This window comes from Cygnus olor, chromosome 19, assembly GCF_009769625.2.
Source record: "Cygnus olor isolate bCygOlo1 chromosome 19, bCygOlo1.pri.v2, whole genome shotgun sequence".
In the NCBI taxonomy this organism is placed as follows: Eukaryota; Metazoa; Chordata; class Aves; order Anseriformes; family Anatidae; genus Cygnus; species Cygnus olor.
This window is the reverse complement of record NC_049187.1, coordinates 2,445,979-2,472,699: the sequence shown is the minus strand read 5'-3', so window position 1 is coordinate 2,472,699 and position 26,721 is coordinate 2,445,979. Positions and strand designations below refer to the sequence as shown.

At 45.4% G+C, this 26,721-nt stretch overlaps 1 protein-coding gene across 17 annotated transcripts in view; it reads right to left on the bottom strand.

Annotated features, from left to right (window-relative positions):
- The window catches only part of LOC121057530 (voltage-dependent N-type calcium channel subunit alpha-1B-like), a 284,260-nt gene that overhangs the window by 87,923 nt on the left and 169,616 nt on the right, over nucleotides 1–26,721 (bottom strand). For all 17 annotated transcript variants that reach the window (XM_040531855.1, XM_040531860.1, XM_040531856.1 and 14 more), the window contains 7 exons: nucleotides 25,613–25,725; nucleotides 22,520–22,632; nucleotides 18,654–18,785; nucleotides 17,671–17,743; nucleotides 12,494–12,611; nucleotides 6,232–6,299; nucleotides 1,247–1,353 (listed from right to left, as the gene is read on the bottom strand). In XM_040531855.1, coding sequence (XP_040387789.1) covers nucleotides 1,247–1,353; nucleotides 6,232–6,299; nucleotides 12,494–12,611; nucleotides 17,671–17,743; nucleotides 18,654–18,785; nucleotides 22,520–22,632; nucleotides 25,613–25,725 — 724 coding nt within the window. The remainder of the gene's footprint in view (nucleotides 1–1,246; nucleotides 1,354–6,231; nucleotides 6,300–12,493; nucleotides 12,612–17,670; nucleotides 17,744–18,653; nucleotides 18,786–22,519; nucleotides 22,633–25,612; nucleotides 25,726–26,721) is intronic.

The window sequence follows — 26,721 nt, the reverse complement described above, 5'->3', positions numbered from 1 at the left end:
CCTCATATGACTTCCTGTCAAGACTGGACATCATTGTAAGAAAAGGATTATATTTAAAACTAACAAATAGACATGGCATAAATAGGAGATGATTATAGCAGTAATTGCAAAATAAAATGGTAAGAAGAATAAAATAGTCAAATTAACAATATTCTTTCCCTTCGTATATAATGAGCTGGCTCCATTTGGCCTATTGTCTGGGCTGAAGTGGATTAAACTCCCCCTAAAAAGGTCTCCTGGGGATCTTTCTTCATTCCAGATCCTTTGGAATAAAACTGCCCAGGAAATTCATTTTTCTGTGCTTCAGCTTGCCTAGACCTAGGAGGTCTCCCCTGCAAAAAGGCATTGGAAAATACCAGCAACTCTCAGCAAAATGCAGGTCCAAATTTTTGATGTTGCTTGTCCTGATGCTGATTCCCGAAGAGTTAAATGAAGCCCTAACAAAAAAAAAGTAAATCTACCCAAGGCAGGCACATCTCAAACACAGGGCCATCATCCCATGCAGGCAGAATTCTGCTCTGTCCTCAGTGACATCTGGACAAGTATTTCCACCTACAAATAAAAGTTTCACCTCAGTTTAGATGAGTATATGTGAAAAGGTGGGCCCCAAAGAAATATTTTCTAAGGATTCTTCCAAAACACTATCACAGAATATGTGCATACATTTACATCCATGTATTACAGAAAAGCCTGCATTTGAAAATGCAATTTATATTTCTAGCTATGAACCAGTGACTGTTCAGGTATGTGACTTTATTCATTCCTGCAGTCTTTCAGACAACAAAGAGAGAACATTCAAGCTTTTTTTTTTTTCCTTTCTGATATTTAGGAGGAGACATTTGCTCTTGAATCCTCCAAATAGAGATCAACAAACAGTATTTAATATAAAATATGCACACATAGCTCTCAGAATTACAAATCCAAAGTGAAATGTTAACACTTCACCTGGTGAAATCTATCCTAGGGACAGCTTAAAAAAAGAACCAACCTGCTAAAATATGGTTATTTACAGCAAGGCAAAAGATGAAACATTACAAAGGAAAAAACAAACTAAAAGAAGTACTTCGATCCATGGTTAAGTGATCAACGCTGAAGTATTCAGTCAACCTACAGCCCTGTCAGTAACAGAGATGGCATAAAAAGGCTCACAGAGTACGATGGGATGGCTCCAGTTGAATAGACATATAACGACACTGAAGAACAGAAACCACATGATAAAGGTCCCAAATAATAAAATAACGCTTACGCGGCTATGGAAATGTTAGCTGCCGACATGGGGCTGACTTCTGCTACTTCCTTGGCCTTCTGCAGAGCGAGCTTTTGGTTGGTGGCTTCCTCCATCTCCTCCTCGTCCTGGTGCAGAAAATCGAGACAAATCAGAGCATGCATCACATAATGACAATAACCACAGCTCCCCGAGGTATGGGTGTTGTGTGACTGTGACTGCTGCGCTGTGAGGACAGCAGATATTCATTAAGGCAGAATTTCATAACTTCTTGCAAGGACCTCTGGGTATGGTTTTGCTGTCAGCAAAGAGATGAGAAACACAAGGTCTGCTCAAGTGCTTGGTGCATTTTTGCTGGGAACACATCTCCCTCACGAAGCTGTCTTACCTCTTTTGGGTCTCTTCTTATCCCCCAGCGTTCTGGCACAGCAGGGAGAGACCTGAGCATAGGTGTGACATTTCTGGGGTAAAGGCAGCCCCCCCTTTATCTCAGACTTGCACATGTAAAAACACTCAAAAGCCTACGTCCTACTGAAGTGCATGAGACAGACTCCTAAAGCCGTCATGACTTCTTGACGACACGACTTGTCTGAAACAACAATCCCCATAAACACCAAAGGATTTGACTGGCCTTGCTCACACTGGTTTTATCCCAAGTATTTCCACTGATTTGAGTTGAATCCCTGTGAACGTACAGGGTGAAAACAGAAAGGAGAAGACGTTGAAGTGTAGCTGGTAGAGTCAAGTGCAGATCAGAAAGCTGGTCACGTTCATGCTTTCTGCATACCCCTCAGATCCCATATTTGGATTTTAATTGGTATTGCGAGTTCCCTCAGAGTCGAACTGTGATTTATTTTCTCCTACGTGGTGTAATTACTAGAGAAATAACACTTAAAATCAGACTGTAACTGTAGTTTCTTTAGCAATTGGATGAGGACAAAAGACAAAACAGGATCCCGTTCAATTCCAATAGTCGTATGAGTTAAACTTCCTTTGAATTTTTCTAGCCAGTCAAATTAGATAGTAAAATCGGGGCAGGAGAAATACCAACACTGACGGCAATGTCAGCACCATCGTTCAGGGTGCTGAACCACATGCCAAGACAAGAGCAGGCACAGGCTCCTCTGTCAAACGGCCTGGGTCTGCATCTGCTCCTCAGAGGTAACACTGTGAAACAGTTATGTTTAAAATAATGAATGCGGACAGTAAGACATCTAACTTTGAAAAAGGAAGGCACAGAGATTTACCCATCCTGAATGCCATATGCATGATTCCTTGCTCTGACTTTGGTGTTATTTGCTTAAACTGAACTAATTTTGAAACTGTTTTCTTCTTCTCTTTTAGGAGGAAAGATAAATTATAGGAAATTTATCAAAAAATCTGTTACTGTTAAGATTTCATATTTTTAAAATTTTCCCCTTTCCAAATATTAGCAAATCTATTACAAAAAAAAAAAAAAAAAACTTAACGTAGTGAATAAAGAATGAGGCCACAAAAAAGCCTTGCTGAACCATTATACAAAGTCAGCAGTCAATATTTCTCAACAGCCAACTTCCAGTAAATTTATCAGCGGTTGGGATGCTACCTGTAAATCTAGGGTATCTGAGGACATACATCTTTCAAGAAATAAATTCCCAATGAGGCATCTTTGGGGGTTTTCTTTTAACTCAGCAGGTATCTTCAAGCCGTTCCTTCTCTTGAGGGCTCTCCAGGACTTTTAATTTTTCTTTCTGTGCACCTCAAGCACCGGGTGCAGATTTGAGCATCTTTTTTAAAGTTCTAGCTTCTACTCCGTTCTCCCCAGTGCATCCGAAATGCAATGGAAATATTCATTGTCATAAACGCAGCCATCCCTAACTCAGAACAAGCACACTCTTTAGCAGATGACTGCTTAATAATATTTCTGCAGCTCCTTCCACCCAGAGATTTGCGATCCCTCTACAAATACTAATTAATTCTCTGCCTGGTACGTGCCCTGCGATGTCTCACGGGGGCAGAGGCTCATCCTACTCTGCTTGAAGCTGGCAGGGGCGATGGTGCACGACTGAGGCAAGCTCTGAGCTGTGACAGTGACTTCAGTGCCACCTCTGGGAGCTCCATCATCACTGTCATGGATGAAGGCGCTGCCTATAAGGACAACTCCCTCTTACATTTCCTTTCCGTTTTCTAGAGCTCTAAATCTTCACTGAGACCACAGTTTATCAGAGACCACAGTTTATCACATGGCAAAGCTTGTCTTCAGAGCTAACCGTAATTATGTGCATAGTTAACACTGTTCTTCATTAAACTCCCCCAATTAAAGACCTCTCCATTGGGATGGAGGAGGAGTCCCCATGGCTGCTATTCCCCTGATTTCTGAGGAATTCTGGACTAATTTTATACAAAATTCACACATCCCTCCTACTGCATGCTTTTATATGGCTTTCTCGGAGATCGCTGGCAGGGTGCAGAGATCAGAGAACATGCTTGGAGCTGGAAGACGTTTAGGAAAGCCGAGGGCTGCCCTGCTCACCCACCCACAGCAGCTTTCCACGCCAGTTCAGCCAGGATGAAGAACAGCATGCCGTGTCACCAAAGAGGAGGTACTGGAAGCAAATCTGGGGGCAATTTCAGATTCTACTCTGAATAAGCAAACAGGAAGAAAGATCTGCCAGTAGATGGAAATAAAGAGAGGGCAACCCAAAAGATTCATGATAGGTTTGAGAAATGTCTAGAAACAACCCTGGGAGAGCTCAAGCAAGGGAAAGTCAGAGCCAGCACGGAAAGAGGAAGAGAAGACCTGGGGATGGAGGGGCAGAGGCTGGAGAAGATTCTTTATATAGTCAAAGCAAAGAAGGTGGTTATTATTTTTTCCCCTTAAATGAGTCATTCCAAAGTACTGGTGAGTTTTGTAACAGCCATCAGATGATCAAGCTGAAGTTAAATATAGCCACAGCTCCAATGCTCCCTGGTACAGGTCACAGGGCCCAGCTAAGGCTACCAAGTAAATGTTCAAATGCCACAATAAATGAAGTCCAAATACACATCCAGAACTGGAACTGTTGGTCGAAATGTTTCAGTCCTGAAGATTAGCTGGGAAGCTTTCTATCCTTCCAAAATAGAGGCAGTTGCAAACCACTTATGGCTTTCCCACACTACATGCAGCAAAGATCTTGATTAGTTTTACAGTGTAAATGTCAAGAAAGTCTCCTAAGATCAACTGACTCTCGAGTAACTTAATTATACCTCCAGGCCATTTTTGGTTTTGCATGATCATATTTACTTAGCCATAAATCCCTCATTCTCCAGGTATGCTATACAATTGAACTATTTTTTATCTTTTTCTTCTTTTGAAATCCCCACAAAATTTTGGGGATCATAAATAAAATTAAAGCAAAAAAAAGTTTCTCAAGAAGCGTTATGATTTTGCAATGTTGCTGAATCCATTAATATTTAATTATATTTTGTAAACATCAACAAAGTTAGGTTACTAGCTGTTCCAGTCAGCTGCTGAAATATTCAGAAGGGAGCACTAAAAAGATTAAGAAAGGAATAGGATTAGTTTCATTACCCAAGAACTGTGCAGGGCCTGATCCTCTCTCAGCACATGCCAGGGATGCCCGTAAGTCTCCTGAAGAGGCTGGGAAGATGCACGCCTCTGGGCTCAGCCCTGAGCTGCATTATAGCAGAGCAGGGAGGCAGAACAGGGTCTCACAGACATAGGAACATTCGTTATCCATGCGTCTTGCATGGCCTGCCTCAGCTCTCAGGAAACAAGGCTCCGGCTAAAGCTAGGAGCTGAAGCCAGTAACGTGGCAGAAAGGAGAGCTGGTAAAGACAAGCTCAGCCACAAGAGACACGGATTTTAGCTGCGAAGAGTTGGCTGCTTCCATCCTCGGCAGCTGGAGTGGGATAGGGAATGCCTTGAAATCTCTGGGTGTCCCTGGACTGCAGTGCTGCATCCCGTACCCATGCACTACTGAACCTTTCTACGGTTCTAAAAAGAGAAAGCATCCCTGCCAGCTGCTGCATAAACACACAGTGATCCTCTTACCTGATAGGGAGCACACAAGCTGAAGTTTGTAAAATATAACTGCTAAGGTGGATGTGGTGCTTTTGGAGCCAGCAAGTCTTTGACTTATGGCCATGGGAGCAGCACAGCAATGGGGTGTGCGTATCCACATCCACTTGGTGAGAGCAAGCAAAAAATGTGCAAAGAAAATCTAATGCTGCCTCATAAACATGACTGACGTGCTAAAATGAGAAATCAAAAGTGTGCAATAATATGAACACAAATGGCAGTATTTGGACTCCTTCCTGCACAATACAGAGGCTATACATTATTTTTTTTTTGTCTATAGGGAATGCTTCAATATAAATCCAAGCACACAGAGAAGCTACAGCAGTATCATTTCCAGCTCTTGCCAGCACCTGGCTTCCTGCCTGTGCCTCGGCTGCTGCCTCAGATTGCTCTTGCACCTGGTGAGAAGCAGGAAGGTTTTAACATCTTGACTTAAAAGTCACTGTAGCCTCTTCAAGTTGTTTTCCACAGAGTTGTTTGGAGAACGTTAATTCTTTGATTCATTCCCAAAGTCAACGAGGTAAGAAACACTAACATGAGACAGCAAAAGCAGCAGTACAACACCTGTAACTCCCCAGGCCTGAACTTCAGATATATTATTAAGTCAGCCAACACCCATTACTTGTTCCGCCTCTGCTCTTGAAAACAGCAAAAGCTACAAAAGCCTGTGCACTTCCACGCGGCAGCAACACAAGCAACGCCTGCTGCCCACCCTTGGGTGGAAAGAGGCCAAAGAACACGAAGCAGTTCACAGAAACAAGCCTCCATAACTAAACAAAACCAAATGAGAGTAGACCTCCAGGTCCTTACCAGGGGTCTCAGCAGCATAAACTAGTACACAGAGGTACAGCATGGAAGGAAATCCCTGTCTCAAAGTGTCTGTAATGTGTGCTGTGGATCCAGCAGCTATGGTCTAAGTTTGAAGAACCAGAAGCCTCGAACTTACCTTGGTCAGCTCTTGGGCATTTGCCAGATTGTCCACGGCGATAGCCAAGAAGACGTTCAGGAGCGTATCTGTTGGGGAGCAGCTAAGGAAAATTCTTCACATAGCAAATACAGCAAATGGTTCCTCTTCTGCTACCACTACCCTTCTTTCCCCATTCCAGCCATGGTATATTATGGATAAACCCCTCACACTGCTGCTTTGTCGTTGTCATTCCCAACTCACCCACTTCTGCTGGGACCAGCTGAGGAGCACAGCAGGTGTTGGACACCTGCCTGTCTTCACCAGCACACATGTCCTGGTGGGGATACACTCACACCCACAGGATTTCACCTTCATTTCTCCCTTTTGCTTAGCAGGATGACTGGCAGCTCCTGGAAATGGCTCATTTTAAAGACAACACAAAGGCATTGGGTATTACAAAAAAGTTAGGCTGAGGTCAGTGCTGTGCTACATGCCAGTGGGGGGGAAACGCTCATGACTTATCACACCGGAGTCAATATGACAATTAGAGCACCACGAACATCCTCTGTCCTGAAAGCTGCGGTGTCCCGCAGTGTACAGCTACAGCCGAGCCCATCAGCAGGACACCCAGCCTGAGCTAACGAGCTCTGCTGCCACACGGGCCCTTAGTCCAGCCACTGCACACAGCCCACCTAAACCACTGCCAGTGCCCACACCAGCCAGGCTTTCTCTGTGGAGCACTGCATTATATCACTAAGACATCACATTTCCCCTTGGTTATTAACTCATTGTTCTCACTTTTCCTCTTAATGATTTCAGCTATTACTTGGCCCTTCATATATTTTATTGTTGTTGTTCCAGTTAGGTGTCTGCAAAACAGCCACAAAGTAATCATAAATCAGACACCTCTGCATGTGAAAGGAGAGCAGGCAAAGCAAAACCAAGCCAAAACTAATGCCCAAGAAGCAAATGCATTTTGCTCTCGTACATTGCCTGGTGACAGGACAGTCACTCACCCCGGCTGTGCAAAGCTATAACTGCTGCTCTGAACACGAGTGTACATGGCAATGAAGTTGATCTCATGTATTTACCCTCTGGAGATTCACAAAGGCCTGAATAGCAATGTGATGCTGTTGCATTGTGTTGTCCTTACCTGAGCCAAATGTGAGTCTGGGACTCCAACTGCAGGAGCTGTAGGCAGATAACTGACCCAACATAAAATAACTGGACGTGGTCCTGCTTTCGTCTGTGAGTTGGAAACGATGCAGAAAGCCACGCTGCAGGTGGGGCAGGAGCCAAATGCAAGGGCTGAGTGCTGGAGGGAACAAGATGAGCTCCCAGGGTGCCAGCAGACCCGCATAGATTTCGGGAAACCTTCACCTCAGCACCCCCCGGCTGCTTTCCATTTCTCAGCAAGACTGCCTGGAGGAAGCACCTGAGGTTTCTCTTCAAACAGAGGAGCCAGGAGTGGTGCAAGGCTGATCCAGCTGTGAGCTGGTGGTGCTGGGTGTCTGTGCCCAGAGGGAGTGCGCCCAGCAGCCCTCGTGCCCCGGCAGCCCTGCTACCTGCAGACCCTGCTGGCTGGGGAGACATCACCCCACGCTGGCAGGGCTTCAGGAGATATCTCCCAGGGCAGCTGGGAACCAAAGCTGGCCCAGACAACCAGCTCAAGGCTTTGCTTTCCTCCTCAAGAGCGTTCTCCAAACTTAATTCAGCCAAGACTTCAGAACCAGACATTCAGGCCTCTTATTCCCATTGGGATGAGTGTCTCCAGAGCCTAAATACCCATCGGAAAACAGATCCTCTGCCTGCGACAGTGGAAGCAGGAGCTGTATTTAATCTTCTAGGATGCGTCTGCATCCTGCAGGGGACAGGACACAGAATCCAGAGGTTTCTCCAGGCAAAGGCCGGGTTCTCTCCATGTCAAATAACAGAGGATAGAGGTTTTTATTGTGTGAAGATGATTCCCTGGGGGCGTCAAGAGGTTTGAAATGTGGTGCCCATCTATTGCCACTTCCTCTGTTCAAGCAGGACAGCAAGGAGTATGGGGCGGGAGCACCTTGATCCTGCTGAGCCCAGTGAATAAAGAAGCAGAAGAAGGGAAAGATGATACTGAAATGTCCCTGCGTCCCTTCACCTTGCAAGTGAAGCATCCAACTCTTGCTCGGGGGGAACAAATATATCAGTAATAAAATTGTCTTGCTACCTCTGCTTCCTACACACATGTGCTGAAATTGTCTTGTGTAACGTAATCAACTACTGGAAATATAATTACTTTTTAAAAACAAACAAACACAACAGTTCAGGCTGTTTTGATTCATCTCCTAGCAGATGCATTCTGGTGGAATTGAGTGTTTCTGCCCCCAAAGAAGGTCCCTCAGCCCTTTTTTGTAGAGCTTGGGGACTCCCAGACACCAGCTGAAATCCATCTTCTGGGCCAGGCTGTACACCACAGCCAGACCCACAGACCACCCTGGCCAGCTGAGCCGATGCTGGTGCTGAGAACGGCTCTTCCATGCTGGAGGAAAGTGCAAAAGGCAGCCAGAGGCCAGGGCTGGGAAGGGTGGCCAGCTCCAAGCATTTGCTGCTTTTCATTTCAGGCTTTTCTGTAGATTTTTGGATTTTTTTTTTTTTTTCCTCCTTTTCCCCCTCAACAGATGCATCAATTTACTAATTTACCGGATAACAATGAATACAGACATGGTGTAATTTCCTAGAAAATGAGCCAAATCCTGCTGTCACTCTAATCATACTACTTTCATTAAACCATTTAAGACAGAGAGGTCTGGCTCCACATGGGCTCTCTGCAACTGGAAATGCAACGTGAGAGAATTCTGACTTTTAAAAACAGTTTCTGGATCATTTCCTTGCAATGTGCCTTGAAAATATAAACCGATTCAAAAAAGCAACTGAGCTGCAGCAAAAGCAAGGGTAACCAGCACCCTCCCATGCTCCCTCATGACCTGGAACAATTATAGTGTCCCAAGCAGCTCTGGGAGAGGAAAGGAGTCCTTTGTGTTTAAAAAGAACAGGTTTTGCAAGCTGACCCCAGATCACTAAAGCTGATTCTCTAACAGAGAAGATTTGATCCAGTCCTCCTAAACTCTTAAAAATAAACTCACGACATGCCAATGTTCAAAAACTGAAAATAAAACCACTCCCAGCAGAAGAACTGGAGTGCCTTAGATGGGTCTTAGACTGATTTCAACATCAGCCAGAAAATAAAAACCAAAAGGCCCATGCAAGAAATTCAGTCACAGTCTGAATTCTGCATGGGAAGGACTGGAGGCAAATCCATGCTGGGCAAATAAAAAAGACCCAGTGCATAAAAAAAAAAGCAAATTCTTATCACTTTTGGTGGAGAGTTCTGCAAGGCAAAGAGGGGAGAGCTTTGTGAAAGGGAGACTGACGGTAACATTCAAGTCCCAAGTTAGAGCAAAAAAGAATTTTACATTAATCTAATCAATAATTAAGCTAATCAGCAGCCCAGCCGGTGCAGGCTGCTCTGCACAGGGTGTCCTGGTGCCTGCCAGGCTCGGGGGCTCTCCGTGGGAAGGGGAACCTGCGGCTCCCCCCATGCCTTGCCCTGTGCTGCAGCATCGCTGACATTAATGACTATTTTACTTCCCGCAGAAATGCGGGACTGTTATTTTCTGGCAAACTGAACTTTATTTTCAGACCTTCCTGGTTATGTTTTGACAGTTACGAATAACTTAAGTCCCTGGTAAGTCACACAGTTCAGCTTTCCCTCCGAGATAAATGACTGCCTGCTGCTTGCTCTCAGCATCAAAACCATAACTACTGAAAAGCAGGGTAGCACTGACCTTACCGAAACCCTGCTTGAAACATCAGCATGAGCATTAGTGGGCTTCTTGCGGCAGCTCCTGCAGTAAACACAAGGAAAAGATTTAACCCCTTGTCCTCTGTTGTCCTGCTCATGATGTTTAAAGGCAAACAGGGCCCGTGTGATACAGAGAGACCATCCAAACCACGGAAACCTTCAACAGACAAAATCTTGGCCAGATCTCCAGGTCTCCTACAGGGTTACAAATCTCCGCAGAAATTAATAGATAGGCTTCGTGTTTAAGACCCTGATCACTAGAAGGTGGTGAAAGAAGCCTTCTAGGATCAGTTTGCCCATCTCTGTTCTTTGTGTTCACAACAACCCAGTGGCTGCAGCAAACTCATCTCCACCTGCGGGGTTCGGAGGGGATTAAAGTCTCACACTTGACCTGTAAGCATCGCTTCCTCGATAAATGCACAAACAGGGCACCGAGGAGTGCTCTGGCCGTGCTTGAGGTGTGCCACCAACGTGCGGCCACAGACAAAGGGGACGGGAAAGGCACTGGAGATGTCCCAGGGATGGCGATGCCAGCGGCAGGCAGCATAAGGGAAAGCAACACACCGGAGCTCTGCCAGCAGGATATCTAGGGGGAAACGTGGACAAGTTTTCAGCCCAGAGCTGTGCCACGGCAAGCAGAGGCAAAGACCAAATTCATGGCAGTCGCGAGATGCAAGGCAGGTCCTTATTCCAGCCACGTGAACTTCCCCTGCTCTCTCTCCTTTCATGGAAACACAGGGGAGAAGCCCCTCTTTTAACTAAAGGGGCAAGAAGGGAATTTATATCCTGTTCTTCAAAAACGCTGCATCTTTGCTGCTCTAAGGTTAAAAGTCTCTCTCTCTCTCTGAGCCTTGCTGTCAAGCCTGATTATGGCTTAATCTCATTTCCAAATGCCAAGCCCCGAGGACTGAGAGCTCCCCCTCCCTCCCAGCTCTCCACTGACCCAGTTTTCAGACGCCTCGTGTTTCTGGAAGGAGCACGCTGAGGCTGGTGTCTGAGCGGAGCTGCTGGGCCAGCCCACGTGTCCCGGCTGCTGCTGTTCCAACAGCGCACGTTAATGGGGAAAATCCCACAGACACCCCTGTGGGACAGGCACGGCTCGCACACACTCTGCTCTGCTGCTCCCTGTCACGGCTCCTCATGCCAACGGGGAGATTCCACGCAAAGGAAAGGGCTGGAGCCCTGTCTCCCAATCCAGAGGCTCTGATGTCCCATGCCATCTTATCTTGACCCGCTGTTGTAGAGATCTACATCTATAACAACTGCTTCTTTAGCATGGGTATGGCCCCCTGCATACCTTTCTCTTTCTGCTAGGTACCCAGCCAATGTTGCCAGCCCTAGCAGGACTCCTAGGGAAAGACAAAAGCTGGAACAGTAACTGGCAGGAAGGTTCACAGTGCTGGGACACCCTACAGAGAGCTCTCCAGCAGAACTGCAGCACTCAGCATTATTATCCCGGAACAAATAAAGCAGCCACACTGCCTCATATACGCAACAGTTTTCAAGTTTTGTTTTTAAGGATGCTGTTTGCCACCACACAGCTTATCGCTGCAGCCAGCAAACTTCTTGTGCCAACAAATTTGTACCTTGCTAATGTGAGCAACGCTACACAACACCAGCCCATCAGCAGTCTCCATCATGAAGCAAAGAGAGCCACCACAAATTCTGAGCTCTACTGGCTCTCCAATCCCACACAGCCATTAGATGTGAGAATCTCTGCTCGGTTCTGTGCAAAACACAGCCTCCCTTTCCAAATCCTTGCTCTGTGTGACTGCTACTTTTGGCAGACTCCTCGAGACACTTCTGGAGGACACAGGCTTCCCAGTGCCCTCAGCAGATTTTCAGGACAAAGCAGAACAAGACATCTTAATAGATCTCATCTGTCTGGTCTTGAAAGATGACCAAATACTCCCAGAGCCCCAAATTCAGGACCTGGACTCCTGGTTTAAGCATTATGTGGAGACAAGACATGTTCAAGCACTTAGAATAGCATAGCTGGTTAAGCTGTTGTGTAGACAAAGGCGCCAAGACACTGGAGCCTGATTTACGTGACAAACCAACCTCAATTCTTTCTCCCACTGATCTAGTATCCATAAAGATATTCAAGGTACAGAAGTCCTGCTCTGACTCAACTTAATTATTTTTCCCACAACATAAATTAACTCACAATAGAACTTTCTTAATCTAAACCATGAAAAATAAAATGGACAAAGACTGTGCTCACATTGCCATCAGAAAAGTGATGCCAACACGGACAACTTGCCTACAACTCTTAGCCCAGGTGCTGTAAGGAGCTGGATATAGCAATAATCCGGTTTTAAAAAGTGCTTGTGCACACGCACAGGTGTGTGTGTGTGTGTGTGTGTGAAAGGAATAATGTAAACTAAATTAGATTTTTCTAGTACCCCTGGAAGGGTGCGTGGCACTGTGCCACTAACACAAGGCAGCATACAAGGATACAGTTACCAAACAACGTCAGGACGATGAAGTAAATGGAGGAGAACATCCCCGAGTGGACACCACCCTGCGACTCTATGCCGTGGTACATCACCGCGTTCCAGTCTTCCCCCGTCAGGATCTGTGCAGAGAAATTTGAGAGGGAAGAAGGGGTGACACAGAGGGAAGACAGAGCAGAGACGGTCAGAGGCGCTGTGCAATTTGACGCAACCCAGGACCGGTCTCCCGAGGGGAATGGATCAGCACGTTGGTGCGGCAGGCTGCGGGACAGCAGCCTCCCAGCCTGCATGGTCTCACCCCAGACTGGATGCACCTTTCTCCTCTGGGCTAAAGAGGAGCGAGGGACTTCAGAACTGCTGCTGGGGGAGGACGGGTGCACCAGTTCCAGCTCTGTTACGTGCCTGCTTCACACCTCTGCCAACAGCCTCCATGCATGAGGCAGTAGAAGCCACGTTCCAATGCTTCCCCCCCCAGCAAAACTTCTGACCCCTCTCTGTTAAGTCATGCGGAGATGCCAGGGTTCAGCACTGCCCAGACACCAAGTAAAACCCTGCCTCCAAGCCCAGTGCCCTGAGTGGGATCTCCACCAGCTTCAACTCCTTTCATTCGCTTCATACAGGAAGGGTTTGCTCAGTCATCACCCCAACACACACACTTTATCTACACTTTTTAGTGACCCACATAACAGGACAAGGACCTGCAAACCCCTTCCACTACTGCCTGACCCCCCAGTGCTGCAGACAGCCTTGTTGCAGCTGAGCCTGACTCAGCATGTCAGCCCCTGGGCAGCAAAACCACCACAAGGCTTGCCCAGGCCTTGCACCACTACAGTTCTTCTCCAGGCTTCCTGCTTCCCGAGGCCACAAGGAAGCTCAGCCACCAATCTCATAAAAACCTAAGCAGAAGCAATACCCAAATGTGAGTGAGGACAGGGGAGGGTTGCTTCAAGGGGACCCTGCTCCTCCTGCGTCCTTGTGCACGAGCACGACCGCAGCCCAGCCTGCAGAGCTGTCCTGGCTGCAGGCTGGGATGCTGACCTGGGGCTTATTAGCAAACACATGAGTAACAGAAAAACTAACCTTAATAAGCGGAAGTACCTAAGTCTAAAATAAGCCTTGTCACTCTAGATGCTAATTTTGCACCAGTCTGAACTGCCTGCCATTGCTGTTCTTCACCAATGACTGTAACACAGCAACGTTTTCAGCAGATCAATCCTTCATCTGCCCACCGGGGCCAAGTCTAACAATAGTTACCTTCAGTACATTAAAAATGCCCACTGGAATTCAGAGCTCAAATGCCCAAATAGGAAGCTGTCTCTTTAGCAGAAGTAGTATGGAAAAAAAGAAAAACAAACCAAAAAAAAACCCACCAACATACTAATCAATCCCAAGTGCGTACAGTACTCTAGAAATAATTGCAAATTCCAGACTAACCATCAGCTGCTGATAGGGAGAAAATTTCTTGCTGCAGTGTTGGTGCTGATGACAGCGTTAAAGCAAGAGCAAGGAGAGACACAAGGCTACACAGTACATATGCAACCTTGTTTCTTAAATGCAGAGTCTGGTCTCAAATAAATCAGTGCAAGCCCAGAGCAGCCCACACCGCTGGAGTTATGCTGAGTTTACACCAGTGAATACGAATCAGGCAACTGGGTTTTCAGCTCTGGCACTCAACTACACAAAACTGTCTTCACAAACTTCTGCTCACCTCATTTCTGTGAATTCACAACTGTCCCTGCTTTCTAGAAATAATCATAAAGTGATTCCTGTTCATGCAGACATTCACAGAAAAGGAACTGGTGGGAGCACTTCTGTGCCCTGCATAAGGCCGGGGGTCGCAGGTGTCACAAATTACAGGCTGCACCTGAACCCAGCAGGACTTGGATTTCAAAACCCCAACCAGGTTATTTTGAAAGTGGAACGAAATCTTAAAGAATAAAAAAATGTTTGTTTTATGGAATTGTTGCAGAGATATAATTGGTCTAAACTCACCGGACATCCTGCGCAGAGCTGAGGATGCTCTGAGGCCCCGCTGGGAAGATGGGGACACTGACCCGGTGTCCTTCCCCAAATTTACACCATCGCCCTCCACAATTATTTAGGCAATTAGGCAGCAGCCCTCAAAGCGCGGAGCACATGAAGTTAACAAAGGTCGTTCTGGTTTATAAAGTCTGTGTTTACGGATGCAGTAAGAACGGCTTGCTTCAGGAGAAGGGACAGCAGTGCAAAGGGGCAAGCGATAAGGACTTTGGTGTACAGGGAAGACCAAAGATTTTGGATTTTCCTGAGCTCCAAGCTGCTTTTGGCTGTCCCTAACAAACACTTTGTCCAGTGCAGCACAGCTTTTAGCAGTTAGGCTTGGCTGAGGAGCTGTTGGATGATGGAATAAAAAATGCTTTTAAGATCTGCTGTGAAATCCTAATGGACTAATGAACACGCAAGAGTGGAAGACACTTAGCTGCTGGGGATCAGCACAACACCATTTCAAAGGGCTGTCCTGAAAGGGAGATGCTTTCCTGAAGGACCTGAATAAATGCCAAATCACTTAACTCAGTATCACATCTCACAGTGGGGTCAGCAGGGACAGCTGGGGCACCAAACCCTGCTCTTCCCAGACCTCAGCAAGGGCTGAGGTCCGGTCGCATCCTGCCACCGCGACTCCTCACCTCCCCCAGCAGCCACCAGGGCTCTGCTTCCCTTCCTCGCAGCCGGCAGCGTGCAGTTATTTAAGCAGCAGCTCTCCAGGAGCAGAGCACGTATGGTTAATAGAGGTCTTGCTGCTTTATAGAGTCTCCGTGTTTATGGATGTTGTAAACACTTGCAGCTCAATGACTGCTGCAACAGGGAGATGTAGCTATTTATTTTTCATGCCTGTATATATGAATATATATACAGTTTGTATTTTGTATACACACAGTTGGGCATTCAGCTCATAATATCTTACTCAGGGGCCAAGAGCTGGAGAAAAATGTGTGATGCTCTTAAAGGGAGTTTAGGGATAGCAGGACTTGGTTGCACCAAATACTAAGTCCAGTGAGCTGCCAGGTGGACACAGCATGTCCTGGGAGTCCCATGACAGAGGACTGTGACCCAGCTGGGTGTGCTCACACAGACAGGGTTAAGTCAGGCTGCGGTACCTGCTGCTGTGGTTTGGTTTTATTGGATGCTGGGGGCACCGGCCCAATTCGGAGGCAGTCAGCTGGGGCTGAGCCCCTGACAAATTGCTCACATGTGGAGCCATTCCCCAGCCACCACCTCCAACCGATCCCCAGGTGCCCCCAGCCCACCATCTCTCTCTCTGTCTCCCCCAGGTTATAGCAGAGGGGTTGGTGCCCCAGCCCCCCCGTCCCAGTTATTCTTCCCTATTCCCAATTAACAAAGAGATCACCACCGCCTCCAGCTGGGTGACAGCGTGCCCCATGGAGCACAAAGTCACACACCAACATGATGATGTTTGGACTTGAAGATCTTGAAGGTCTTTTCCAACCTCATTTTATGATTCCGTGTTCAACCTCATGCAGACCTGAGCTGGAGAAAGAAACCAGGAGAGGAGCAGGCTGTGCCTTAGGGAGATCTTCCAAATCCATCTTAAAGCCTCAGCAAAGGGGTGAGAGATGGATAGGCTGTATCTGGCCTTATTATATTTGTTCACTGCATCAAATGTGTTCACTGGATGCTGCTGCTCTGCTTCATTAGAGCAGCAACCGAATGAGCCTGCTGGCTGGCTGAGGTTAGAGGAGGGTCCAAAGCCTCTACTGAAGAAATGTTAACGTGATACTTGCAATTCAGGGGTGGAGGGGGATGGACCAGGAGGAGAGGTTATTGAAATATCTCTGTGAGATTGCTGAGAGTTAAGTGAGTGCTGAAGGTTTTGCTGGTTTTAACTCATAGCTCTGATGTTCTTCACAAATGACATAAAGCCAGCAGTATTCTCCTTCATCCCACAGCCACCACATTACAGGGGCATTCATCTTGGGAACAGAAAGGAAATATTTCAGCTAAGACCCTCAAGAGACAGCTATAGTCCCAAACCAAAATAGCAATGAAATCTCCAGATGCTCATATCCGGAGCCTGACTCTGTGGCGATACCTTTACATTTCTGTAAGCCCCTTTTTTGATGAGCACTAAAATAGTATGAAAATATTAATCTACCCATGATTTGCAATATCCTGCAAGGTAAGTACTACAAAACCTGTTTCACATCTGGAGAACAACAATACCCACATGAAGCTGCTTGTGCAGAGGTAACAGGACACATTTTCTTTTAGACTCTTTTTCTTTTTTAATCCGAAAACTGTCATTCACCCAACCTTTTTTTTTTTTCCTTTTTTTTGGAACACGAAATACATACTCCAGGATCCATACTCCTTGCAGAGCTAGGTCGGGGTGAAGTTTGAGCTCAAGCTTACATCAACAATTTGTGTAGGACAACATCCAAAAAGCCAGAGGGTGCTCCGTGGACTGGTTACCTGCACATTGAGCAGGGTTGTGCACCCCCAGCTCTCTGCTAAAACACCTGAAGTGAATGCTTAAAAACGGCATGCAGGCAAGTGCTGCAACATGAGGCTTTAAATCTGCGCATTGCATCTCCCAGAGCTGCTGCTACTTCCTGCCATCACACGAACTTGCCCAAGGCTGATGCCTCTTTATGTGCTCCCCCATTGATTGTAATTCTTATCCAGCATTATCTTATCTTGAGCTATTACAGTGCAAAATGCTACATTATTTCCTTACTGCCTGGAGCTAGCTCAGGCATCTCTCCTCATTAAATTACGGCAACTGCAGGAGAAAGTGGAACAGGTCAGCCCCACACTGGCTGGCTGATTTACGGCAGGATGATTTACACAGCCCGCCACATGCAGTGCTGCCACTGCAGCATGCACCCCTGGGGGCAGGGGCCTCAGGAAGGAGAAAGCATGGACACACACCATCCTTGAGCATGGAAATACCTATTTTAGTGAAACTTCTGACCTAGCAAAAACTCTTTTGTTCTAGTTTCCTTTAATTCCATAGCACTGATCTTTAATGTCACATTGACTGCTCAGTGTAGCCGAGATACCTAAGAAGGAAGGACTTCTCCTTTCCTAAGTTCTGTGGACACCTCTCTGCTCACCATAATCTGGAAGAGATGCCCAAGAATTTCTTTTCTAATGCTGACCCAGGACAAGGGATGGCCTTACCTGGAATACCGTGAGGATGGCAGCTGGGAAGGTATCAAAATTTGTGGTTGGTGTTTCGTCTTGAAAATTGAATCTAGAGAAAATAATAAATAAAAACAAAAGCAGTAAGGGACGAGCAACTCTCCTGCAGTCCCGTAATGCCCTGTAACCTGAGTCACAGAGCAGCACTTGCTCCACCTGGAAATAACATCCCAATGAGTGCAGCAGAGAACATGGCATCACTGAGAACATGGTTAGCAGAAACATTAGCAGAAATTAAATTTGGATCCTGGAGAAAATTTTGATGCTTTGAAACTAATTGTGTCCACAGTTCAAATGAACAACCAAAAGCCCAAACAATTTTGCAGAACAAGCCATTTCAAGAAGTTTTTGCCCACAAGTCTAAAAGTCAAAATTGAAAAACTGCCCCACTTATTGGGGCAGTTTTATTTAAAATTTGTAAAGATAAAATAAGAGTTGATTGAAAAAAACAACGTTATTTCATTTTAAAATTTTATTTTGGAGTCTAAATGGTAATATTGTAATATTTCTTGTTGCAAAATTCATTACAACGGGCATTTCTTAGTGGAAAAAAAATCAGATTCAGCAAAACTGTTTTCAAGCAGAAAAATATTCCTGTTGAAAAGAAAATCCTGCCACTCTGGCTATTAAGGAAACAATTTGCTTTTCCCCTCAGCAGAAAAAGTGCTGCCTCTCCCAGTCCTATTTGAGAGATCTGGCTGAACCAGGGGATCATAGAATGGCATAGGAGCCTTGATGAAACCGTGAATTATGGTAACTAGAAGGAATTCAGCTCTAGGAAAAACATCAGAATGAAACCCATCTTCTATAAACCAGGGACCACTTCTCAGCAGCCTGGACAGCTATTGACATCTGTACCCTCCGATGTCAACCTTTCAAGCCCTACGGCCCCTCTCCCCTTGTGTATTCCAGGTGACTGCTCTCAGATTACCCCTGAAAGGACCACGATTAATTAGACTTACTGTCCTCCAAAGAGCTGCATCCCCAGCAGAGCAAACACCACGATGAAGAGGAACAGCAGAAAGAGCAAACTGATGATGGACTTCATGGAGTTCAGCAAGGAGACCACGAGATTCCTCAGTGAATTCCAGTATCTGTGGTGGAGATCAGAGCAGCCAAGAGAGAACATTAACGGGAGAAGAGCCTCTTTAGTTTAGAAACTGATAAGATCTATTCTTTTATTAAAAAAAAAAAAAGGAGAGAGAGAGAAGAGAAAGAATGAACAAAAGGAAAAAAATAACAAGGAATGGCAGGGATTATTGACATCTTTAATCTCCTCTCATGGCCTATATGATTGAAAAGCACAGCTCAATGACAAAATCTCCTGTAGTATCCCAAGGGCCAAGATGGTCACCCTGGTGCATGTGTACCAGTGCAGAGAAGTTCTCTGCATTGAAAGGGGTCGGTTTAGTTTCTCAGCAGCCCCTTTCCTGGCGTAGATTTCACCCTTTCTGTGTATGCTCCCCCGTCTTTCTCATCCTGCACTGCAGTCAGCAGAGGTGTGAAAAAATGGGATGTTTCGATATCAGTGAGAGGCTGAATCTGGAGACAGTGAATCCTTGGCTTCACGAGGCATAAAGCAGGAATAACCATCATTTCTGCCAGGAAATGTCCCCTTCCAATTTATCAAATACCCTGAGTATTCACAAGCAGGCTTAAAACCTCACACGCTGATACACTTCTGTAGATGTTTAACACACACTCATGCACAGCAGATGCCTTCAGTGTGGGGCAGTTCAGCTGTGCAGTTGAAGCATCCAGGACCAAGCAGCCACCGCTGAGGATGAAAACAAATCCAGGACATTAACTCTGACATGACAAGAGGGAACGGCTCAGCCTACATCACAGCCAATACAACCACACCACATCCTGCCATCTGCTGCAGCCCCTTTTTGCTTCTATCCCCCAACGTGCCCAGAGGTCGCTCTGGGCACACGCACAGGCAGGCACGCTGCGTGATGGGGAGGGTGCCCAGAAATTGCCCCTTTCCTTGCTCTATTGCTCTACTTCCATTAGGAAAACTAATGAATCAGAAAATGCAGAACGAGCTATTAAGCAAAGGAGCTCTTTGACAACCTCCTTTTGGACAGTCAGGCACACGGAACAACAGGCTTGGAGCAGACAGAGCAAAACATGCAATTTCCTACGTTAAAGGTTTTGAGACCAGGAATCTTTAAGGCAGGAATTTTTCCAAAAAAATCGTTTTCCTCTTCTTCCTCTCCCCCGTGCAGCAGGGAGGAGTGAACCACCCCACAATGAGGATGGCAGAGGCAGGTCCACGCCAGGGGGAGCAGGATCACACACTCCTGATGCACCCATTCCAAGAAAAGTTATGTCCATAACACAGTGACAACAGGTTTCAGGGGGAAATTTTTGTCTCGTGGGGGAATATCTTCGATTTTAAGAGATGCAACCAAACCTCTCCTTGGAGAAGGTGGACGGGTTTGTTTGTCCCAAAGACTTTCCCCTGCTCGGCACAGTGCCTTCAGGCAAAATCCACCACCAGCACCAGGCTGGCACCTTGCAGCTAACCCAGCTGGACACTGAATTCCTGGAGAGGCCCCAGCTTGTCTTGGAAGAGCTCAGCACCAAATCCTGCGTGATTACTGAGCACAGGATACAACAAGGGGCTGCATCTCTGCAGTTGCCAGTCCCCATTTGCTTCAGTCATGACTAAGAGGAAAATACGTGAAACTGTCCTCTGTCTTCCTCTCTGAATTTTTCCCTCTTAGGCTGTGTTGACTCTGAGGGCATCCTGCTGTCACTTTTCGGACTGCTGTAATTTAACTTTTTAGCTATTACATCACTGCCAGCTGCAGTCACACAGATTTGGGCCATAGGAATCAAAAACTCTGATATAAATTCTTCAGAGCCGGGTGGACTGCTATTGTCTGCTACTAAACCCAGAGGCAGGGAGCCTCAGAGGAAAACAAAAATATGTGAAAGATACAGAAAATGGGCAAAAAAGAAAACTACTTAGGATCAGGATGTTTTCACAGTGAAGACCCCGATAAGAGCAGGTGGGCATCAGTCTGTGCCTGGTGCTGTGGCTTTAGTCGCTCCCTAAATTGTGCCCAGATCTGCTGGGGGAGCTGGGAGGGACCTGGTGACACAACATGTTTCTGTCATGCCAGGGGGAAAAAACAAACAAACAAACAAACAAAAAAAACATCTCTTAATTAGTCTAAGGGAATTCTGCACTGGAGGGTACAGACGACAGTTCTTTCTTACTGCCCTGAGAAGGGGGTGAGCACCCAGCTCACTTTGTGACTTGTTTTGTTAGGTTAAACCTCAGGCTTTGTCCCTTTCTTATACTGGCTGATAAACCTGAATAGTCAAAACTGGCAAAAAAATCCTTTAAACTTGCAAAAATGTCTTTTTTTTTTTTTCTGTAAGCACAACATACAATCAGATACACCCAACCTCAGTAAGTAGTTCTGGATAAGTTTTAACTGCAGACAATTAATTATTAGAAATTTGCTATAAAATGCAGAGTTTTCCATAAGATTTCCGTAACATTACAGCAGAAGTAGATTAAGTGACATTTCTGGAGCAACATCCCACCCCTTTTGCTGGACATTTACAGAACTTCATCTTTCCTACTCCTACAGTGCCTCAAATGACACCTCACCATGCACAAATTGTTGATCTTCATGATAATTAGCAGATATAAAACAGAAAACACTACAGAGCTAACAAATACCACGCATGTGAATAGTTAGGAAAGTACTTAGCTTCTTCAAATTACTGTTTTGTTCAAATGTGACAAACTATGCTTTATGCATTTGGGTTACTGTTCTGGTGCTTGTTTGTTTGTTTTGTGGGATACATTTTTTTCTCCTCTTTATCTTTTTCTCTTTTAATTGAAGAGAGTGATGGAAAGAGGGGAGATGTGAGGAAATAATTCTGCAGCAGCAAACAACAGCAGGAGCACACAAATATTTCATCAAGTTCCACACTACAACATCAAAACCATGTGGAAATTGCTCTTGATGGCTTTGCAAGGTGCATGGCAGCTATTTCCTAATGCCAGCACACAGTAACACAGCACATAAGCATGAAAACACCTGAAAAGCTGGGGCAGCCCAACTCTAGCGAATGTTCAAATTCACAGACTCAATACAGAAAACCCTAGGCATTCCCAGACCAGGTAGAGCACAGACAGCAACACACTTCACATTTGTGTCAACGCTGTGGTTTGGTCATCAGCATTCCTTACCCAGCAGTAGCCAGAGTAATTCAGCTCACCAGATCTAAGTATTTAAGGAACTATCACCAGGTCAGCAGCGGATAAGTGGGAAGTTGGCAGAGATTAGAAATTAAATAAACTTTTTTCTCCTTCCACAAGGAACGAGGGATCACCTACTGAGACCCTTGTTGTAAGCAAGCTTAAAGCCAAAGAAAAGCAGGATGCTCTCATGCAGCCGTGCCCCAAGGGTATAAAAGGGCTGAAAACTGTGTCAGACAAACCTGTATGTACATGAGGCTGGGGAAAGGGCTGTTAAAAGTCCTCAGAGATGCAACTTCCTTGGAACTCACTAACTTCTGACTGCCAGAAACCCAAAGTGCCCAGCCAAGGGAAGGGCAATTCTGCTTCTGCAGTTTTCTTCCATTCCCACACCCACTAATGCCATTGCAGATGTAGGATGTTACGACTGACAGACCTTTGTGCTGCCAATTACAGGGTGTTATGTTGTTGTTGTTACTGTATTATCATTATTTTTATTATTAACACATGTGGAAAGCACTACTATTTTCTGTGGGGCTGGTGATACAGATCTCATATACTACTACAAGTCAATGGGAATAGAACAGGCGCTGGACTCACTTTGTGACTTTGAAAATCCTCAGCAGTCGAAGAGCTCTCAGTACGCTGATGCCAAATGAGGTACCAGGCTTCACCGCAGCCCAAATAACTTCAAAGATACTTCCCACGATGACCTGCAAGAGAAGTCCATTTTATAGAAGGCAAAGTATCTCCTGCATTCTTTGTGGTGCTGCTATAGAGGCCAAGAGCTGAAGAGTCAAAGCGTGTACTATGACAGCTTTCTTGCGGAAGCTTCAGTGCAATTTTGAAAAAAAAAAAAAAAAAAAAAAAAAAAGCCTGGTTCTAACTTTCTGCAGTCCAATCTAAAAAAGGGCAGTAACTAGAGTAGGATAGAACAGATAGGAACTTGTTGCTTTCTTCTCTAACAAGCAAACTACCTCAAAATAGCATTTCTTGAAGGACACCACTATACTTTTTTTTTTTTTTTTTTTTTTTTTTTTATCTACACTGGCACAACTGCAAATACCGTTTGTACAACTACTTCACCTGCCCACCCCACGCAACCAGTCCAGGCAGCCCCCAGAGACTCATGGGGCCCCCACCCCACCCTCCCCATCCCAACAGAAGCACCACAGCTTTGGCTGCAGTACTGCAGAACAGCCCAGCGTTAACCTTATGCAAAATTACCAGAATCTTCTGGCAACTCAAAGTCTTTAGCAGACTGATTAAGAGAACAGCTATTAAGAGAGCCTAAAAAGTCTCTAGCACGCACATCCAATTGTCTGCCAGGCCCTCAGGCTCCAGTTATTGAAAGAATTGTGCCCAGCCAAGGGTTTTAGCTTTGTTTTGTTTTTAATTTTTGTTTGTTTTAAGGTTGACAGAGAATTAACCTCAATAAATAATAAAAAATTTTCTCTGAAATCCTCTATTAAAAAAAAAAGACAAAATAATAATGGGTTAAGCACAATTGGAAAGGGTGATTATATCAACACAGGCTATTGCACAGTTAATAAGAGAAGATGAGCATTTTGTTGCCAGCGTTATTATTTGCATTAACTTAGCATATTTCAGAGCTCGCATGGACCGTGGTCCCCAGTTGTGTGACGCACACCATTAGCACGTTAGAACCAGACCCCAGGGAGCAGCTGGCTCCTGATGAGAAAGGCAGCGTTAATGGCACGGCAGGGCACGAGTTGCTGTGCCTGGGTACCCGAGCAGTGCCGTGACCCTCGGCAGCTTGCAAACCCCTTCCGTGAGCAGACACCTGGATGTCTTTTGAAAAACGCAGCACGGCATGCAGCCGCTCTGCATGAAACGCTGTACCCTGATCAAGAAAATGTAGTGGAAAAAGGGGAACATACAACAGTTGCTCACCCAACTGCTCCCATTACAAAAAGAAGGAATTAATATTTCTCTCCCACAGTCTGTGACTCTTGGGAATCCCTCATGAACCAGCAGTAACCTTTCCTTAGTCACTCCACATATTACATTGATAATTAACTTCCCTGGCATCCCAGCATGGCCTCTTGGGAGTGGTTTCACATGAGACCCCACTGGACCATTTCTCCCAAGACTGATGTTGCCCTGTTTTGTTGTTTCTCTTTTTGCTTTTGAACCATTTAATCGTGATGGTTTGTCAAATTAAACTGGCTACAGATCTGTGTGGTGTTCCAGTGGGGTGCAGGAGCAGCATTAGTTGTGGGGGCTGGAAGGTGGGTGAGGAGGCAGAAACACAGACAGAAGTAGGATCCCTGCAGATTCTCTAAAGGAGGCAGAATTAGAAACAGATCAACAGCTTTACCTCCTGGGAAACACCCTGCAAAGCTTATTGCCAGTGCTGCACTCCCCTTAGCATGACAGTTGAGCTTTGCTGTGAGTTGGGTGCCTCCAGTTGAGGGAAGCTTCTCTGGCTCTTGGATTAGGCGCCAACTCTAAGTGTGCAGACATGCAGTTATCTTACATTGTCTGGGTTGTTTGCAATCTGGTTTCTGTTTGTGGAAGTCTGTGCCTTAGTGGTTATGCAGCCAGAAAGATCTGCACAGCGTATCTCAACGCTTTGATCCCCCATCACTGCAAGGGGCACCCAGGGATGAAAGTCCCACACAGCAGGGACTCGGGGCAGGCACACACAGATGACTTTTGGGTTTGACCTCAGTCTGTTTAGCTCTGAGCTTTCCTGACACTGCTGCCAACAAGAGGATGTGGTAGCTCTAGGTGTAGTCTTGGCTTTAGGAGCTGTCACATACCAAAAGCAAAAATACCTCCTCCTCCCATGTGGGAGCAGTGCTGAAGCAGGGACTTTAGCCCATAGGGAAAAAAGAATCACTCTAAGCATTTCGGCAGATTAAGACTAGAAACAACAGACTAAATCCATCTTGGAGAGAAGGACTGGATGGTGGCTACAATGAACTGTTTTCCCCTTGCTCATGGCTGAATCAGAAGCATCACATCTGCTTTGTTAAAGAAATCTTACAGCCTGACTCCTGCTCTAGGACCAGTGCTCACCCCACACTAAAGATATAAAAAGCCTAGTTAACCCTAGGTAATTAGTCTGTAGTTAGTACAGACTAATAGCTTTTAATAAATAAACATCTACCTGCAATGTTCTTTTACAGTTGTGTCAAAACTGGCCCTTCTATTGACATGCTACAGGTATGGTTTTAGCAGGAAAGGAAGAGCCTGTACTTCTACAATGAAACGATCTGAATTAGGACTTTTCTGTCACCTCATTATGTGTTTAAACCTCTGCTTCTGGGCACTCATGTCTGAAAAGTTCTGCCTATGTATCCTGACACAAAGGCCATTGAAGGGACAATAGGGGAGACGAGCAATAAGATGTGTGGGCTTTTTGTCTTTCAATCACCTCATTTAAATGGGAGAGAAAATCTCACACTAATCAGAGCGTTTACTGGTGCTGATGCTGCGAGCACCCCATAACTCCTGTGGAAATGAAATCCCTGGCTGTCACATTTCTTCAAGAAGGATGATAACTAGGGAAAGCTTAATGTGCTTCACTGCAGCTAATTTATATGACAACTGCTCCCTGGAAAAGACACCCTTGCAGCACCATTTCCCATACACAGTCTTAAACACCGAACCCCATTTAATAATGGGGGAAAACGCACTTCATCCATGCAGCTGAAACCTACTCACCCCAAAGTCAAAGCAGTTGAATGAAGAGTGGAAGTAATTTCTTGGCCCCAGTCCATACATCTTCAAAGACATCTCAGTAAGGAACAGACCCAGAAAAACAAACTCTGCGAAATCTAGGAACCAGAAAAGAGATTAAATTAGTCCACAAGACCTTGGTAGGCAGAGTTCTTCATGCAGGAAACAATAGTAATTTTTCACAATGCAGGCTTCCTCCTGCCAGAAGAAAATCCCTTTGCAATGGCAAACAAGACCCTGAGGAGAGTTTCACATAAATATTTCTATATGAGTGTGAGCTGCATTCAGATTGAGGAATTGGGAAGGCAATGTTTCATGTGTACTGTGGGAAGGTTGGCATGAGCATTAAGTAATATCATCATCCTCTTTGTAAAGGAATTTTGAAAGAGTTCTGGATCTAAAATTTCCAAAGGTTTAATTTCATTGCACAGATGTTTTGCAAATGCATGTTTGGAGCTTCTGTACCTACGTGAGATGGGCATTTTTGGAAGTGGGGTGTAAGCTTTTATAACATTCTCTCACGATAAAAATACCTTCTTACCCAACAGAGCTGCCGCCTCTGTGAGCTCAGATTCAGAGGTGTTGGGTCTACTGTTAGCACACAGCCACTTTTATTTTTATTACGCCTGCTTAACTATATAATTATGGAAGAGCAAGTTCAGTTTCCTTCTGCTTCACATATCACAAACAAATAGGCTGTGAAGCTTTTGATGGGAGAATTTATCACCTATGATGAAACAAAGGGCAGAAAGAACATAGCTGGAGCTTTCAACTTCCGTATCAGGCTTTTTAGGACTTGAAGCTACAGAAAACATTGCCTTTGGCATTTTGAGTTATGCAAGTTAGGTCTGGAAGCCAATGAGCAACAGAAACAATGGAACATTAAACATAAGGTTATAAATCCCCTTGATACTACCAAAACAAACCAAATGGCACACGGTAAACCTCTCCCTCTAGAGAAAAGGGGAAGGAAAGAGTCAAACTTCAAAAGGTAAAGATCAGTCATGTTGCTTACTGCAGCACAGAAGCTTCTCAGATATTGTAACATGCAGATGCTACAGGGAAGACTTCTGTAAATCAAGGTTTATGATTCC